The sequence below is a fragment of the Gigantopelta aegis genome, chromosome 7, assembly GCF_016097555.1.
Source record: "Gigantopelta aegis isolate Gae_Host chromosome 7, Gae_host_genome, whole genome shotgun sequence".
Taxonomy (NCBI): Eukaryota; Metazoa; Mollusca; class Gastropoda; order Neomphalida; family Peltospiridae; genus Gigantopelta; species Gigantopelta aegis.
In genome coordinates this window covers 32827081-32845027 of record NC_054705.1, presented here as the reverse complement: position 1 = coordinate 32845027, position 17947 = coordinate 32827081, and the positions used below count along the sequence as shown (strand labels likewise).

Below are 17947 nucleotides of genomic sequence, written 5' to 3'. Positions count from 1 at the left end.
AGCAAACTCAGGAATGTCCCTTTAATAATCTTAGGGCCTTCCGAGGACAGCTACAATAATTATTGATTTTCATTTCATTTCAACTTATTTTCGTGCTTATATGCAATTAAAGTTCAAGCACGCTATCCTGAGCACACACCTCAGCTATCTGGGATGTCTGTTCAGGGCAGTAGGTTAGTTGTTACTTGGTTAGTGATTAGTGAGAGAGAAGAGGGTGTAGTGGCTTTACACCTACCCACTGAGCCCTTAAGAACTCGCTCTGGGTTCGAGCTGGTACCGGGCTCCGATCCCTGTACCTACCAGCCTGTAGTCCGATGACTTAACTACTGCGCCACCGAGGCCGGTGCATAATAATTATTGATATCCGTGCATCCCTTGCGCCCCACAAGGAAGATAATTCAAGGAACTTGTTATTTCGACTCATTACACTTGTTATTTATATTATATATGTATGAATGTATGCATGTATGTATGTATGTATGTACAAATAAAGTTATTAATTAAAATATTAAAAATTGTCTTTAGTGTCGACTGACGTACGCACATACATACCCAGACAAGGGCATGCACTCGCGTACATACGTCCACACTGTCGGGGCCATTTTACAGGTGCACGGTTTTTTGGCGCGATGCAGACGCAAAAATGCGAAAACTGTGGCATCAAAACAAAAATGGTTATCTGTAGAAGCGTTTCCCAGTGGCGGATCCAGAAAAACCATGTGTGGGGGTGGGGTGAGGTGGGGTGGGCTGGGTGGGCAATTACACGTGGCCGAAGGATACAAACGATTCCTAGGATTCCCCAACGTGAAAAAAGTAAATAAAAATATAACTGTCGTAAAATGCAAAATATAGAGAGGCGTTTGGTGAGGGGGGGGGGGGGGGGGTCTTAGATCCTGTTATAATTATGTCTATAGCGGTTTCTGGTAGATTCCATTTATGCGTCTGAGTACGCGTATGTGTATACGTCTGCGTATTGATAATTCAATACATATTGCGACTTACGTATGCGCATACGGAATACGAATGCGGACATTTCTATATAATATACTTTTGTTTATTGTTAATACCAAAACAGACGTAACAGATTAATTATTCAAAACGCCGTTGTCCTAATGAAGGGCGGCGCGGGAAGATCGTTGTCCCGACCGTAGATGGCGCACTTCTTGAACTCGCATGGACTGGTTCTCCACTCGTATCGCAACCCCACGACGTGTTGGGTGCAACCGGAAGTAGACAGAGTCACCGACGATGTATCGCTGTGCGTGACTGGTGCAACCAGCCAGTGGTCGTGAGCCCCGCAGGTAGTGGCATGCGCAGAACAACAAATCTAGTGGAGAAAAAAAAAGAGAGACATACAGGCAGTTTAAGATAATTATAAATTGTTACTATAGTCCTCCCCCAGTACAGGACTTAGAAAATGGCGATGTCGGAGATTAAACCCGTGATGGGCGAACCTGAAACCTTCGTGGTATAGGAAAGAAAATGTTTTATTTAACGACGCACTCAACACATTTTATTTACGGTTATATGGCACTCACTCACTATAGTCCTTCCCAGCCTCCAAAAACAAACCCCAATGGGTTCTTTTTGTAAATAATTTCAGTTTCATTTGACCATTTTTTTTTTTGTGTATGCAAGTTTGAAAACAATCGGTTCAGAAATAAGTAACTTGTAGTAAATACCATTGTAAGAGAATGACGTTCCCTGATGGCAAGGGTTATAGCATAGGTTAACAACCATCCACTAATCCACTGTCTTGGACACAGTCTAGATAGCTCAGATTTGGAAAGGCAGTTACCAGGGCCATACCCCCCCCCCCCCCCCCCCCCCCCCGAGAATCTCACTTTTTTTTACTCCAGAAAATAGCATACACATTCTCAGGGTTTAATTTGTATAGTGTTTCATTTGTTCATAGAAAGTAGTGCCCCCTCCCCTAGGAGTTTGATCAGGGTACGGCCCTGCTTATCTCATCATCATTTTCTATAATTCATAATAATTAATAAACATAATCTCCGTCGGATCTAAAAAGTTTGTTTTGGTTAACGACACTACAAGAGCACATTGATTAATTAATCATCGGCTATTGGATGTCAAACATTTGGTAATTTTGACTCGCAGTCATCAGAGGGAACCCACTAAACTGTTTCTGTTAGCAGCAATATATCTTTTATATGCACCATCCCACAGACATCTCCGTCGTATCTAAGACGCAAGGTTGTTTGACGGCGATGGTGGACTGTTTTTGTCACTAAATCCAGGTACGTACATCAAAGCCGTTTTTGGTGTCTCGAACTTCAATCGGGGTTCTTCCGTTGTCGTACTCTATAGTGAGATGATGTTTGGACTTGTCCTCTGTGAAGGCTGATGGGAAGGGTCCTTGATACTCGATGTTCTTTCTATGATACGCCACGGCCAGAGCACCGAGAACCAGTCTATGACACACATCCTGTTTGTATCTAGGATGGATTCTATAAATATATAAATAAAATAAAATATAGAACGAAAGAAAGAAAAAAAACACACAAATAAAACCCAAACCGACTAAAACAACAAACAAACAAATATACTGATAATAATCATTAAGGGAACAGCCATCGACATAAAGTTAAAGTTTGTTTTCTATAACGACACCACTAGAGCACATTTATTAATTAATCATCGGCTATTGGAAGGAAGGAAATGTTTTATTTAACGACGCACTCAACACATTTTATTTACGGTTATATGGCGTCAGACATATGGTTATGGACCACACAGATATAGGGAGAGGAAACCCGCTGTCGCCATTTTATGGGCTACTCTTTTTCGATTAGCAGCGAGGGATCTTTTATATGCACCATCCAACAGACAGGATAGTACATACCACGGTCTTTGTTACACCAGTATGTCTTATCGTGTATCTTCCCAAAAATCCTTTTCTCAAGATATGGAATCCAGAATGGCACTAGGCTACATTTGGCCTTAGTTCGCTCAAAGACAGTTCACATGACGTCATCAACTCACGTTCCATAAGGAGAGTGGAAATCAGGAAGATCCAGCGCCACAGCCATGAACGTATTGGGCATCTTATGGTTTGGCACATGGCCAACTTTAGCCGTCTGTGCCCATCTCAGTGGCGGGAATCCACCAACATTGTGCAGATTATGGGCGTTGGCAGCGATCTGAATAAAAAGAAGAGTTCAGATCATGTATTGAAGTAACAGACCCCAGTTTTTAAACACTACGACGTATTGTTCACTATTACAGGCGGGTTTTTTTTTATCATTTAAGTTAGTAATACTTAAATTTTATTATATAGAATATTAATTTTCGTAACATAAAGTGGTTGTGGTCATCCAGTTTTTTGTAATACCCCAAAATGCATTTTTCATAATTCCAAAAACGCACGTTCGTCTGAGAAGTAAAAGTTATCGAGACAAATATCACAGACTTTAGCTTCTCTCTGTTATAACCCTATCCAAATGTGTTGCAGGTTTATAGATTATAACTTTACTTAGCGTCAATTTTCACGAGCTGAAACTATGATCTGCGCCATTAAAGCTACACTCTCGTGAATATATTTTAAGAGACTGTCCCGAGTTTTATGCTATTGTAACACACATTCGAACGACAGATCATTTTAATGCAAAAAATAATTATATATGAAATGAATTTTGATGTTTAGAATATCATAATCTGTATATACAAGGTGTTTCTGGTCGCTTGAATGTTTCTAGAAGCCGAGACTATATTACATTTTACCTTCCAATAATTTCGTACGTCCGAAAAAATCTATATTAGGAAATGAAATGTTTCAGCTATACGTCCGAAAAAAAATCTATATTAGGAAATAAAAAGTTTGAGCTACAACAAATATTAGGACGACCAGAAACACACCGAATATACAGACACTGACATTCTAAACAATAACATGTATTTAACACGTACTTTTAATTATCAATAAGTTCTAATCTAAGTTCTGTAAGTCAGAAACATTTTTACAACGGCAGCAGGTAAACTCAAGATAGTCCCTTTAAATAATGTAACGCTGATAGTAAATCAAGCATGTGTTTCTTTTCCCGTTATGTCTTATTCTTCGACAAAAGCAGATATATATATATATATATATATATATATATATATATATTCTTGCTGTTTAGTCTTCCAGTACACTAAACCTTGCACTTAGGTACCAACAATTGTTGTTTGTGGGTTTTTGTATCTTTGGAAGGTGTTGATTGAGGATCGAGGGGTGCAAACGTGACATACAGTGATCATGTTGAATTATTCAAAAATGGCGTCCAAGATGGCTACCAATATACACAACTAGCACCACCTTTGACATTGCATCACTGATGACGAAACTGTTGAGAGAGAGAGAGAGAGAGAGAGAGAGAGAGAGAGAGAGAGAGAGAGAGAGAGAGAGAGAGAGAGAGAGAGAGAGAGAGAGAGAGAATGTTAGCTGTTACAGTGACACCAAACTCCAGATGCTAGTAGTCTGTTTAACTGAATAATAATTAAAAAGCGAAAACCGCAGTTTTAATGAAAAGTCTAGCGTCGAAACCTAATATGTCAGTACTCCTGGTAAATGTGTGTATCCATGGGTTGAAATTCCGTGGCTAGAAACAACGTTACGTATTGACTTTACCTTGTTCCAGGTAAATGTTTAAGTGCGTATTTTTAGTTTTATTTATTTATTTACTTTTATTATATTAAATGTTTTTGTCACTAAATCCAGTTTGGCTTAAAATAAAGAGAAAAGGATAACTGTTTTGGAAATAAGATTTTTTTTCTCTTTTTAAGCGCAATTTGTTAAAACATTGGTAGTATACAAATTTAACAGAAATACTCACCCATAGGTCAAAATGTTCTTCTGCTCACGGAGTTTGACCTCAGATTTTCTTGATTAGTTTATCCTACATAATGTTTTATTTGGTTACTCGTTTATTAATTTATCTCTACTAGAAGGTGGGATTTAGTTCAGTCAGTTAAGCGCTCGCCTGAGGTGCTTGCGTCGCAGGATCGAACCACCTCAGTGAATCCGTTCAATTGATTTTTGTTTGTTTGTTCCAACCAGTGCACCACAACTGGTCAAAGGCTGTGGTATGTGTTTTCCTGCATTCTACAAGTATAATCCATCTCTGCCTTAAGATTTACTACCAATAATATTTTTAATCCAGAATTATTGGGGGGGGGGGGGGGGGGGGGGGGGGGGCTAGAACCGTTCCGCCGTGCATGGTGTTACAGATCTGTCGATTAACCAAACTTAGCATCTATTTTGTACGGGTCTGCAACACTTCTATTTATGAAACAAAGTAATTAAACTTTCTGTAAAGTGCAGTTTAACACAATAATGAAATCACCTGAACAAAACCAAACGGGAAATTTTGATGGGTCTCCCTGAGCGATGCATCGTGGAACTTTTTTCTCCAGTCTCTTATCATGGCTGGAAATTGGCAAGCATAGGCATCCGGGTGACCAGCATTGCTTTCTCCTGGATAAAATATTTCATTGTTTGAAAATTAAAGACCACAGTCGTTGGCCAATCCAGAGGAGGGTGACAAGTTGTCCCGTGACACTCTCCCCTCTCCTTTGAAATGCCCCTTTTAATGACTTTGTTGTTTTGAAAATTCGTCATTCACAATATACAACACTAAAAAAAGAAAAGAAAAAGACACCACTAGAGCACATTGATTTATTAATCATCGGCTATTAGATGTCAAACATTTGGTAATTTAGACATGTAGTCTTAGAGAGGAAACCCGCTACATTTTCCCATTAGTAGCAAGGGATCTTTTATATGCACCATCTCACAGACAAGATAGCACATACCACGGCCTTTGATATACCAGTCGTGGTGCACTGACTGGAACGAGAAATAGCCCAATGGGCCCACCGACGGGGATCGATCCCAAACCGACCGCGCATCAAGCAAGCGCTTTACCACTGGGCTTACGTCCAGCCCCACACAACACTAAATAACCCTGAAAAGGCGAATCTGAGTGCGAGTGCGAATACTTTTTACATGCTCATATACCACTAGAGTTTCGAGCATGTCCGTCCCGGGGCCTATCTCTGGATAGCCAGGAGCTTGTCCCGGGACAGATGGGGGCAAATCTGAGCATAATTGTTTCAGTAGTATCTGGCTACATGCCACTGAAACCCTCTGCAGAGTTTGCTCCCTTTACGAGTTCGGCTTACTTGTCTTCGACAAACTCAAACTTGTCCTTTTTAGAATTTAGTTTTTTTTCTCCTTTCAACCAGTGCACCACAACAGGTAAAAGGCCGTGGTATTAGCTTTCCTGTCTGTGCGAAAGTGCATACAAAAGATCGTTTGCTGCATTAAGAAAAATGTAGCGGGCTTCCTCTGATGACTTCGAGTCAGAAAAAGCAAATGCTTGACATCCAATAGCCGATGATTAATTAAACAAAACAAAAGAAAAACAATCGTCTATTTATCGTACGAAGCACTCGCTTCGTGTGGTGACACCTTTAGACTTACTATGAAACAGAAAAGTCGCTACCACCACATGTGATGCACACATATTATACAAGGAGGTACTGACGACATTAGTGTTCCTTATAACGTAACACGGTGAAGCTACAATCCCATGCGTACGTAGTGCGTAGTGTTTAGTGCGTAATGCGCATAGCGTGATACTCGTCTCTGTGAGCGTGAATACGCAATGCAATACGCAGTACGTATTCATGAATTTTCTCCAACCTTTGTCAATGATTTTAATTTATAGGCATCACATGTTGCACGTGCACAGTGCAAATTGCGCAACGCGCGTTGCGCATTACGTATACATGGGATACTAGCTTTATTTTCGGATGTGTGTACGGATGTGTACATCTTCAATTTTTCCCTCGTTAGTAGGCCTACATTTTGTATACGCTGACCATGCCTTATGATACTGAAATTAAAAAAAAAAAAAATTATTTACCCCATTTCCGTATCATTTTAAATTTTGGACTCAATTTGTGTCTAATTTTACATTAGAACCACGGTTCAGCTATCCTCTAAGGTTTATATGATCACCTGAACAAAACCAAAGGGGAAGTTGATTTTCGTTTCTGCGAGCGATTCGCGGTGGAACTTCTTTCTCCAGTCGTCGATCATCGCCGGAAACTGACAGGCGTATCGATCCGCTTGGGCTGCGTTGTGGCCGTTCGCTTCACCTGTCAATCACTCTTACGTATGCTAGGATCAGACTACCAACTGTCATGGACCAAGCCACTGGCTATCCAGAGACTTGGCCCGCGACAGACATGCCTCTGAAACACACACACACACACACACACACACACACACACACACACACACACACACACACACACACACACACACACACACTATCAACTGTCACCACGGGGATGGCCAATTGTCTGCTCTCACGACTTCTACGACTGTCCAGTTGCTAGTCTGAGTGTTCTTACAACTCGATTCTCGTCGTATACAACTCCTACGACCGATTAGTTGTTAATCTGAGCGCACCCGTCTAATTAAGTCAAATGGGGGGGGGGGGGGGGGGGGGAGGAAATAGAATTACAACGCAACCGTCGAGTTGGCCAACTTCGTCGTGACATTTGATAGTCTGATACTAGCATTAGATTTGTTCACAACATGTAATGTACCCAGGTTCTTACGATATCCACATACTTTGCTACGTTATAAGGAACACGCCCGCTATAGTCAAACTGTCTACTTAACAGTAAATTATATTTTCGCTACAAATATAAGGCGCTGGTCCAGTGGAGGGTTTTGCGGGTGAGCACCGGTTTCAATTTTGAAGTTCCACCCAAAACCGAATTTACAAAGCCTGTTTTTCTCAAACGCAGGTGTTTAAGCATTGTAAATATATGTAGTTACACACCTGTGTAAGGTAGACACCAGCTTTGTAAATTCGGGGAGGGATTGGTGTGTCTGGAGAAGAATGTCTTTATACAATGCATGTTAGAATACTGTAGGTGCACCTTTTGAACATTATGACTGTACAGGGCAATTTTATCTACAACAAATATCAATATAAACTGCTGTTACCTTGGTACCAAATGGCGCCATAGATGGTCATGTGTAAAAATGGGTTGATCATAGCATTCCACAAAACGCTATGTCCGCCAGGACCTCTGTAAAAAAAAAAAAAAAAAAAAAAAAAAAAACATACTAAAAATAATTAACTAAATAACTAAATAAGCATTGCGGTAACGAAACAAGCAACTTTGAAATAAAGCAAGGAAACATGCATTCAAGAATATAAAACATTTCGTAAGCAGGCCTTAAGAACATATTCCATTTGCCGTAATCCATGTGCATATTTGTTTATTTATAATGTATGTATATATTTATCCTGCAACCACTGTTTCTGTTGACAGATTACAGTGTTCGAGATTAACGGTATCCCAATATCCCGGGGATACCAGAATTTAATTTTGGATACCAGACTTCAATAACCCAGTATCCCACCGGGATACCATATAATGTTGTTGAATTTTTAATCCTGCATTTTTATTTTTCGATAAAACAATGAAAATCGTCATTTACCGGTTAAGTTAAGTAACAGTGTCGTCCAAGTTTATTACGATGTTATTTATGAATATCATTTAAGCGGGATACTAAATTCTCAGGTGGGATACCAGATTTTGAAATGTTAGTATTCAACTGTGATACTGCCCAATTTTTTTTAATCTCGAACACTGGATTATGATGACCGATTAAAGCAAAGTCATAAACTTACACTAGCAGATCATGACTTTTGACGTCACTCATATGACGTCACACGCATAGCTACATTACAAAATTGCTCATTTGACCTCAAGGTCATCGTACAATGTGGCAGAAATAACAAAAATAATAGCTTTTTCCCTAAATTTTTATGGTCTTCAGGATAAACATAATAACTAGTTACTTACGTCGGATATCTGCTTTAACCTTTTCAGGCCAATTTCCCATCCTTACCTTCACAGGATAAAGCAGATATCATACGTCATTAACTAGTTCTTCTCGATATAAACTGAGGATCAACATGGCAAAATAAATATACGGAAACATTTTTATGTGAAATCACACCTTTTACCGTAGTACTGTTTGTAAACATGTTCATATTTAATAAATGATTATTGTGTATACAGTGTTCATATCTTGCCAAATGATTATACTTTCGTAATACAACACATAAGGCTGAGTTCAGCCGGACCGAGCAGAAACAGATCCACTAGACGGATTTATTTCATTTTAACTTATTTTAGTGCTTATATCCAATTAAGGTTCAAGCACGCTGCCCTGGACACACACACACACACCCAGCTATCTGGGCTTTCTGTCCAGGACAGTGGGTTAGTTGTTAGTTGGTTTTGTGTGTAGTGGTCTTACACCTACCCATTTAGTAGTTAAAACTCGGTCTGGGTTGGAGCTGGTACTGGGCTGCGAACCCAGTACATACGAACCTTATATCCGATGACTTAACTAAGACACCACCGAAGGCGTTAAATGTTATTTATCCTACAACGCGTGTAAAAACTTAAGTCTGGTTTATGCGCTTCACCTTAAAGCGAATGGCCACTTCGGGAACCAATCAAATAGTTTGCGAACGTTAGCGAAAGTTTCGCTGGCTGAACTTTGGGCAGTATTAACTTGTGTTTTGCGTCGGTTTTATTTCACTATTTCGCCAAAACTAAGCAATATACATGTACTTTCTTTTGATTGTCAGTGACATAGAGAACAATACATGGGTGGCCGTAAGATACCATTTATCTCTCAACGAGTTGTTTCAAAATGTATCTAACGAGCGAAAGCGATTTTCATACGTTTTTAAACAACGAGTTGTGAGATAAATGGTATCTAACGGACACGAATTTATTATTCTATTTCTTACATATCCTAAAAAACCAGGTTTTAAGCACATTTTAACATCTTTTTCGACTAAAAGTCAATTTACAGCCGTTGCGCTTGTAGCTAACTTACGCGTCACAGACACATGAATGTCAGGTTAACTATACGTCACAGTCTAATCGATTTCCATCGTGTAGTTTTTGATTGGATGTATGGCATTGGTGACCTGGTCATCACATAGGAGCAGCCAGTCGTATGTCTTGAAATTGTTAATACACGTACGTATGTTAATAACCATGTGTAACCAAAAATAACACGTGGTGTTCTCACCAACGGGTGTGCAAGAAAGTAATATATTAGATATAAATACCGTTTCTGTTTTGCTGCGCATGCTCCGAGAGCATCCGGTGAAGACCACGCCTCCACCGGAGTCCCGCCCCACGCCGTATCCACGAGACCGATGGGGTGATTGACGTGTGGGTAGAGGTATTCCGCGTACAGCCAGCACACAGCCGAAAAGTGCGGCAAAGAATCTAAGAGAAAGATAAAATTTAAAGTTTAGTTTGTTTAACGACACCACTAGACCACATTGATTTATTAATCATCGGCTATTGGCTGTCAAACATTTGGCAATTCTGTTATATAGACTCATTTTTTGTTTGCATTAGTAGCAAGGAATCTTTATATGCACCATCACAAAGACACGAAAGAACATACCGCGGCCTTTAATATACCAGTCGTAGTGCACTGGCTGGAGCGAGAAATAGCCCAAATGGGCCCACCGACGGGGATCGATCCTAGACATATAATTTCCATACTATTGAATTAATTTATATATGGGCCGATTGATTTCTAAATTGCATACAAACATTTGATTTTTTATTATTATTATTATTATTATTATTATTAGATTATTATTATTATTAAAATAAATTTGAATTTTTATTATATAATATTATAATATATATTATATATATATATATATATATATATATATATATTTTTTTTTTTTTTTTTTTTTTTTTTTTGGGGGGGGGGGGGGGGGGGGGGTTATTACCAAAACACTTAAATTCCTTTTCTTCTTACGACAAACAAACACTGAACTTAGTTACAAGAAACATTTTTTTTGCAGGAGGATGGGACGGACTGTATAAATGGGCTGTATTAGTTGACAGTATCTTTACGGTAAAGTAATGGTGATGCATTACCGTTAGTTATGTGAACAACTTATTCATTTAGTAGAGCCAGTGCACCACGACTGGCATATCAAAGGCCGTGGTATATACTACCCTGTCTGTGGGATAGTGCATATAAAAGACCCCTTGCTGTTAATCGAAAAGAGTAGCCCATGAAGTGGCGACAGCGGGTTTCCTCTCTCAATATTTGTGTGGTCCTTAGCCATATGTCTGACGCCATATAACCGTAAATAAAATGTGTTGAGTGCGTCGTTAAATAACACATTTCTTTCTTTCTTTCATTTAGTATATGCTGATACAAACGTACTGGAGTTAGGCAAGGACCAGTGAGTGGAGACGGACTTCAGATCTTGTAATGGGGTAGGAGACTGTACTGTAGTCGCTCTGAAGATTCGGATGTTGTGGAATTTACTTGCCGTGGCAATCTCCTGGCTGGCATTGATTACCTGGAATTAAAACATTTAAATCATGGAAATGTTGACATTATTGCGTCTGTAAATACATACATGTTGACATTAGTGTGTCTAAATACATAAATCTTGAGATTATTGTGTGTCTAAATATATAAATATTAACATTATTGTGTCTAAATATATAAATCTTGACATTATTGTGTCTAAATATATAAATCTTGACATTATTGTGTCTAAATGTATAAAGATTGACATTATTGTGTCTAAATATATAAATCTTGACATTATTGTGTCTAAATACATAAATCTTGACATTATTGTGTCTAAATACATAAATCTTGACATTATTGTGTCCAAATATATAAATATTGACATTATTGTGTCTAAATATATAAATATTGACATTATTGTGTCTAAATCTTGACATTATTGTGTCTAAATATATAAATATTGACATTATTGTGTCTAAATATATAAAGATTGACATCATTGTGTGTAAATATATAAAGATTGACATTATTGTGTCTAAATATATAAAGATTGACATCATTGTGTGTAAATATATAAAGATTGACATTATTGTGTCTAAATATATAAAGATTGACATTATTGTGTGTAAATATATAAAGATTGACATTATTGTGTCTAAATACACAAATCTTGAAATTAAAGACATTAAATGCATATTATAATTTAAAATTAACTGTGTTTGAAGATTATAATATGTAGTGTAAACAAGAGTATGCCAAGTTCCAAAGCATTGTAAAACGTTTGATGATAAGAATACTATCATACTACAAATACGAGAATTGTCTTTCCTGAAGTCGAAACTAGCCCCCAGCTTGACCTTCCTGGATATTTTGTTGAACAGTGGAATAAATCAAGTACAAAAATTACTGATAAAAAATTAAACATCAATAAATAATAATGACATCAAAATCAACAACAACAACAACAATAGCCACAAAAGCATTTCGGATTTTGATTTTGCTCTTCCTAATGGTTCAAAATGGAAAGAGGACTCAAAACATTAATCTAGTTCCAAGAAGAAGAAGAAGAAGACGACGTTTGTTTTGTTTAACGACACCACTGGAGCACATTGATTAATTAATCATCGGCTTTTGGATGTCAAACAGTTGGTAATTCTGACTCGTAGTCATCAGAGGAAACCCACTACATTTTTTTTCCTAATGCAGCAAGGGATCTTTTATATGCACTTTCCCACAGACAAGAAAGCACATACCACGACCTTTGCCCAGTTGTGGTGCACTGGTTGAAACGAGAAAAAACACGATAAGATAAGATAAACTATATTACTAGAACTTTACAGTAACAAGATATGCAAGATGCACAATTTGGTCAAATGAGGAGACGTGTAAATATAAAAGGTGTTGTGGTTTCGTGAAATGTATTCAACCCTTAAAAATGGGGGTAAACATTTCCTTTAAACTCTACTACGTTTTTTTATTTATTGTTAAAGCAGTTTTTAATATTTTAAATTAGAAGTACTTACATTTTAGTATGTAGAATATTAATTTCCGTACATCTGAAGTGGTTTTGGTCATCTGTTTTTATTATTATTTTTTTTGTTGCAATATCCCCATTTTGTTTTTCATAAATATAAAAACGCACGTTCGTCTGAGAAGTAATAGTTGTCCCGACAAGTTCTATTTATTTTTAGACAGTATTTTGTTTTTGTTTTAATATCATAGACTTTAGCTTCTCACTGTTATAACCCTATCCAAATGTGTTTTGCATGTTTGTAGATTAACTAAACTTAGCGTCCATTTTCACGGGCTGAAACTAGAGTCTGCGCCTTTAACAAGTAGAAAAAACGACGAATAAACAAGTAGAAAAAACGACAAATGAACAAGTAGAAAAAACGACGAATAAACAAGTAGAAAAAACGACGAATAAACAAGTAGAAAAAACGACGAATAAACAAGCATAAGACTCAGGGTAAGTGGCCGGCCTTTTGAGTTTTCTTAACTAGCAATTGCAGCGATCTAAATTATATCTGGAAATTTCGCAAAATAAATCTTTCAAATAAATACATCGTAAAGGTCGATATCCTTGGATATAAAAATAAAATTCATACACAAATCTTGAAATTGTGTGTTTAACTCACGTGGTTTAAAGAAAATCCCATGTTGCTTTGTCCAGAGCACACCCAGACGTCACCAAACAGAACATCGGTTAGAGTTACGTGCCCTTCACTGGACTTTGCTGTGATGGTGAAGGGGCCATGCTCCGTAATGGCCGGTAGTTTGACTTTCCAAGTTCCGTCATTGGCCACGTGACCAGTGGCGTGCCCGTGACCGCTTACTGTTACCGTGACGACGTCTCCGATGGTGGAAGCTGTTCCCCAGACTACCGCCCTCTGAGGACCACGTTGTAGAACCATGTGGCTGCCGTAGTAGGAGGCGAACTTAAGAGCGGCAAGCGAGGCTGAAAGAGGAAGGAACATATGGTTAAGGATCTGCCTGGTTAAGCTATCGGACATAAGGCTAGTAGGTACAGGGTTCGCAGCCCGGTACCAGCTCCCACCCAGAGCGAGTTTTAACCACTCAATGGGTAGGCGTAAGACCACTACACCTTCTTCTCTCACACTAACAACTAACCCACTGTCATGGACAGACAGCCCAGATAGCTGAGGTGTGTGTCCATAACAGCGTTATTGAACCTTAAGTGGAAATAAGCACAAAAATAAGTTAAAATGAAATGAAATGGTTAATGACTCGCTATCGCCACGCAATAGGCTACTGTTTCCGATTAGCAGCAAGGGATATTCTTTGATATGACGACTTCGCTGACGTTTTATGTCGCTAATATGTAACTTATTTGGATTTCGCTAAATTTTAAGATAGTTACTTTTTTAATAATTTACAATGTTAACATCGTTTACCCGTCACTTGGCACAAGAGTACGAATACACATGAAGTCCACATAGTGCGTCCTGAGAACTACTTTCGAGACCGAAAAGTCTTCTCTAAGACCAACCAGAAGATCTGAAAGCAGACGGCTGGTATATGTGTTTTGTTATTTTGATGGGAGCCTACAGCTGCTTGTAACTTTGAAAATCCCCAACCAATCTCTAGCCCAGCAATATGATAACAAGGTAACCTAGATCATAACGGATTGGTAGCCACCTACACAGTAGGGTCTCCACGAGGACTCGATTACTCGGGCACGGGCCGAGGTCAACAATACTCGAGTCCTTTAAACCTGCCCATATATGCCTGCCGCCAGTTACATTAAAGGGCTATTATATGGAGGAAAACCAAAAGTCGAATGTGTGGAATGCAATACAACGACTTGATTTGGTATCGCTGTTCAGCGCTGGAATCAAGATGAATAATGCTATTTTACTTTATACCTTAGTCTGTACTGGCCTCGGTGGCGTCGTGGTTAGGCCATCGATCTACAGGCTGGTAGGTACTGGGTTCGGATCCCAGTCGAGGCATGGGATTTTTAATCCAGATACCGACTCCAAACCGTGAGTGAGTGCTCCGCAAGGCTCAGTGGGTAGTTGTAAACCACTTGCACCGACCAGTGATCCATAACTGGTTCAACAAAGGCCATGGTTTGTACTATCCTGCCTGCGGGAAGCGCAAATAAGAGATCCCTTGCTGCCTGTCGTAAAAGAGTAGCCTATGTGGCGACAGCGGGTTTCCTCTAAAAAACAGTGTGAGAATGACCCTATGTTTGACGTCCAATAGCCGATGATAAGGTAAAAAAATCAATGTGCTCTGGTGGCGTCGTTAAATAAAACAAACTTTACTTTTTTATACCTTAGTCTAATAATCTTGTGTAAGTGTCGGGTACATGGATCCGGATCGAGTTTGACCCTGAAGTACTCGAGTCCAATATGTTCAACTCGCGGAGGCCCTACTACACGGACTCAAGCTTTCGAATACAGCAACGTGTCTATGTGGACAGGGAGAAGAGACGAACAACCCAATTCCTCCAGGATTGCAGGCAGCACCAACAAATAAGAGACCAGATATGGCCTGCTTATGTATCCCTTAGCAGAAAAACAATACATGGCGAGAAAGAAAACCTTAAGAAAAAACTGCCCAGTTCACCCTGATGTCAAGTAGAATCGTTCAGCTTGGGGGCGGAATATAGCCCAGTGGTAAAGTGCTGGCTCGATGCGCGCTTGGTCTGGGTTCGATCCCCGTCGGTGGGCCCATTGGGCTATTTCTCGCTCCAGCCAGTACACGACGACTGGTATATCAAGTACTGGTATCGAAAAAGTTGCCCATGAAGTGGCGACAGCGGGTTTCCTGTCTCAATATCTGTGTGGTCCTTAACCATATGTCTGACGCCATATAACCGAAAATAAAATGTGTTGAGTGCGTCGTTAAATAAAACATTTCTTTTTTTTTTTTTTTTTTTTTCGTTTAGTTTCGAAAAGCAACCTATTTAGGACTCAGCAGTCATGATTAGAGTAAACGACTGGCCTGGGTGGTGTTTTGGCTAAGCCGTCGGATATAAGGCTGGTAGGTACAGAGTTCGCAGCCCGGTACCGGCTCCCAGTCGGAGCGAGTTTTAACGACTCAATGAGTAGGTGCAAGACCACTACACCCACTTTTCTTTCGCTAACTACAATTAATTAACCACTAATCCACTGTCCTGGACAGACAGCTCAGATAGCTGAAGTGTGTGCCAAGGACAGCATGCTTGAACCTTAATTGGATATATGCACGAAAATAAGTTAAAAGAAGAAGAAGAAGAATGAACGAAAAGAAAAAGAAGATAACGGTTTGGTGAGTCACGGTTACCATTCCCAGTCTGAAGCTCGCCACGGCGAGACGTGCTTTCGCGTGCTCGAGATGTGAGTCCAAAACCAAAACTAACAAAATGGAGATTTCTACTGGGATGTATAAGGCCTTTGGGGCTGATTGAATGTTTAGGAACGTTTCTCGTTTCGACAGCCTGCACCACCAGGGTGGATTCTTTTTCTAGCAAGATTCTTCCCCACACACGTTAATTTTTCAAACAGGTTTTAGTTGTTTTTCGGTGACTCGTATGATAGCCATTCTTCAGAACGCCACGGCTGTTCCCGTGTAGTCTCAACATGTCCCAGTCTGTCTACCCCATAAGAAGAAATAGGAGGTGGGTTCTGCCCCCAACTACTATTGTCTATACTTTATTTTGTTTTATATTTGTACCATCCCGTATCCTCAGGAGCTGAGACCGTCCGCACCACTATACCAACCATGACGACTGGACTACGCTCCAGTTTGAGGGATCCGTCTTCCCGGTATCTGTATTTCCGCTCAACACTACACAGGGCTTCTATGTTATGATAGCCCCACTCCCATAGCTAGTGATATTCAATGTTGGGCTAGTAAGTAACTACTATTGCCATGCCCGACGGCTAGTGAATTTTTTTGGGTCAAATGTTGCAGTTAAGTCTATTTTGTAAATATTTTGTAAATATGAATATCCTGCCCACACTCCACCCCACCCCCAGTGTTAGTGTCTTTAAGCTCTATCTCCCTATTTAAGTGACATATACGACATATACTATTATTTAGTCAAATGTATTAAGCAAATTTTTTATATCACTGATCCCATGGCTAGTGAAGTTTATAAAAAAATTTCTAGAAGACCTGCTACACATTCCACATCTACTGACTCGGGGGTTTTCTTGACGGGATGCAATCCATCTCGTCCCTACCAGCTGTTCACATTAAAACAACATTAACGAGGACTCACACGTGGACATATAGATCGGACTTTAAATATTTAGGCCATAAGCGTACAAGACGGGAGGAGCAGGGAAAGTGGGAGGGGGAAGACAACTGCCCTTCTAGTACTGGAACAACTGCACTCTCTCTCCCCCCCCCCCCAAGTGCTGGAGCAAATCGTCAAATTCGGGCAAAACCCATAGAGATATATCCGGACAAAATGAACTGGCCTAAAATCGTTTCACCATGTATTTCCACCATAATATTAGATGTAATCTATACAAAAATTAATAGTGATTCGTTTGCATGCCTATAGTATAAAGCCTTTTGGTAGTAATACTGATATGAATAAAATTAATGTTGTTATCCAGATTCGGGCATTGTCGTTTAATTCGGGCAAAACTCAGTCTGCCAACCCCACCCCATCCCCCTTACAAAACTATGTGTGTGGTCCTTAACCATATGTCCGGCGCCATATAACCGAACATAAAATGTGTTGAGTGCGTCGTAAAATAAACCATTTCCTTCCTTCCTTCCTTCCTTCCTTCCTTCTATCGTTTTTGGCCCGAATTTGAACATTTGCTCCAGCACTAGGGTCCCGCCCCCGTCTCGTACGCTTAAGGACCTCACTTGAATATTGACTTAACAATATCAATACGTGCTATTCGTTTTTATTGTTACTACCAATTAATACAAAGATGAAACAACAATCACTCAAAACGCCGTTGTCCTAATGAAGGGCGGCGCGGGAAGATCGTTGTCCCGACCGTAGATGGCGCACGTCTTGAACTCGCATGGACTGGTTCTCCACTCGTATCGCAACCCCACGAC

General features: G+C 39.6%; 1 protein-coding gene across 3 annotated transcripts in view; it reads right to left on the bottom strand.

Annotated features, from left to right (window-relative positions):
* Window positions 1-1038: 1038 nt before the first annotated feature.
* LOC121377534 (sialate O-acetylesterase-like) overlaps window positions 1039-17947 on the bottom strand; it is a 19135-nt gene continuing 2226 nt past the window's right edge. For 2 of the 3 annotated variants that reach the window (XM_041505567.1, XM_041505568.1), the window contains 9 exons: window positions 17831-17947; window positions 13549-13868; window positions 11315-11453; window positions 10182-10344; window positions 8024-8109; window positions 5343-5473; window positions 3004-3161; window positions 2267-2468; window positions 1039-1327 (listed from right to left, as the gene is read on the bottom strand). The exon at window positions 17831-17947 is cut by the window's right edge and continues 117 nt beyond it. In XM_041505567.1, the coding sequence (XP_041361501.1) occupies window positions 1094-1327; window positions 2267-2468; window positions 3004-3161; window positions 5343-5473; window positions 8024-8109; window positions 10182-10344; window positions 11315-11453; window positions 13549-13824 (1389 nt within the window). In that variant the 5' untranslated portion in view covers window positions 13825-13868; window positions 17831-17947 and the 3' untranslated portion in view covers window positions 1039-1093. Of the gene's footprint in view, window positions 1328-2266; window positions 2469-3003; window positions 3162-5342; window positions 5474-8023; window positions 8110-10181; window positions 10345-11314; window positions 11454-13548; window positions 13869-14325; window positions 14446-17830 lie in introns of those variants that run through there. The other variant, XM_041505566.1, reaches the window with a different exon arrangement.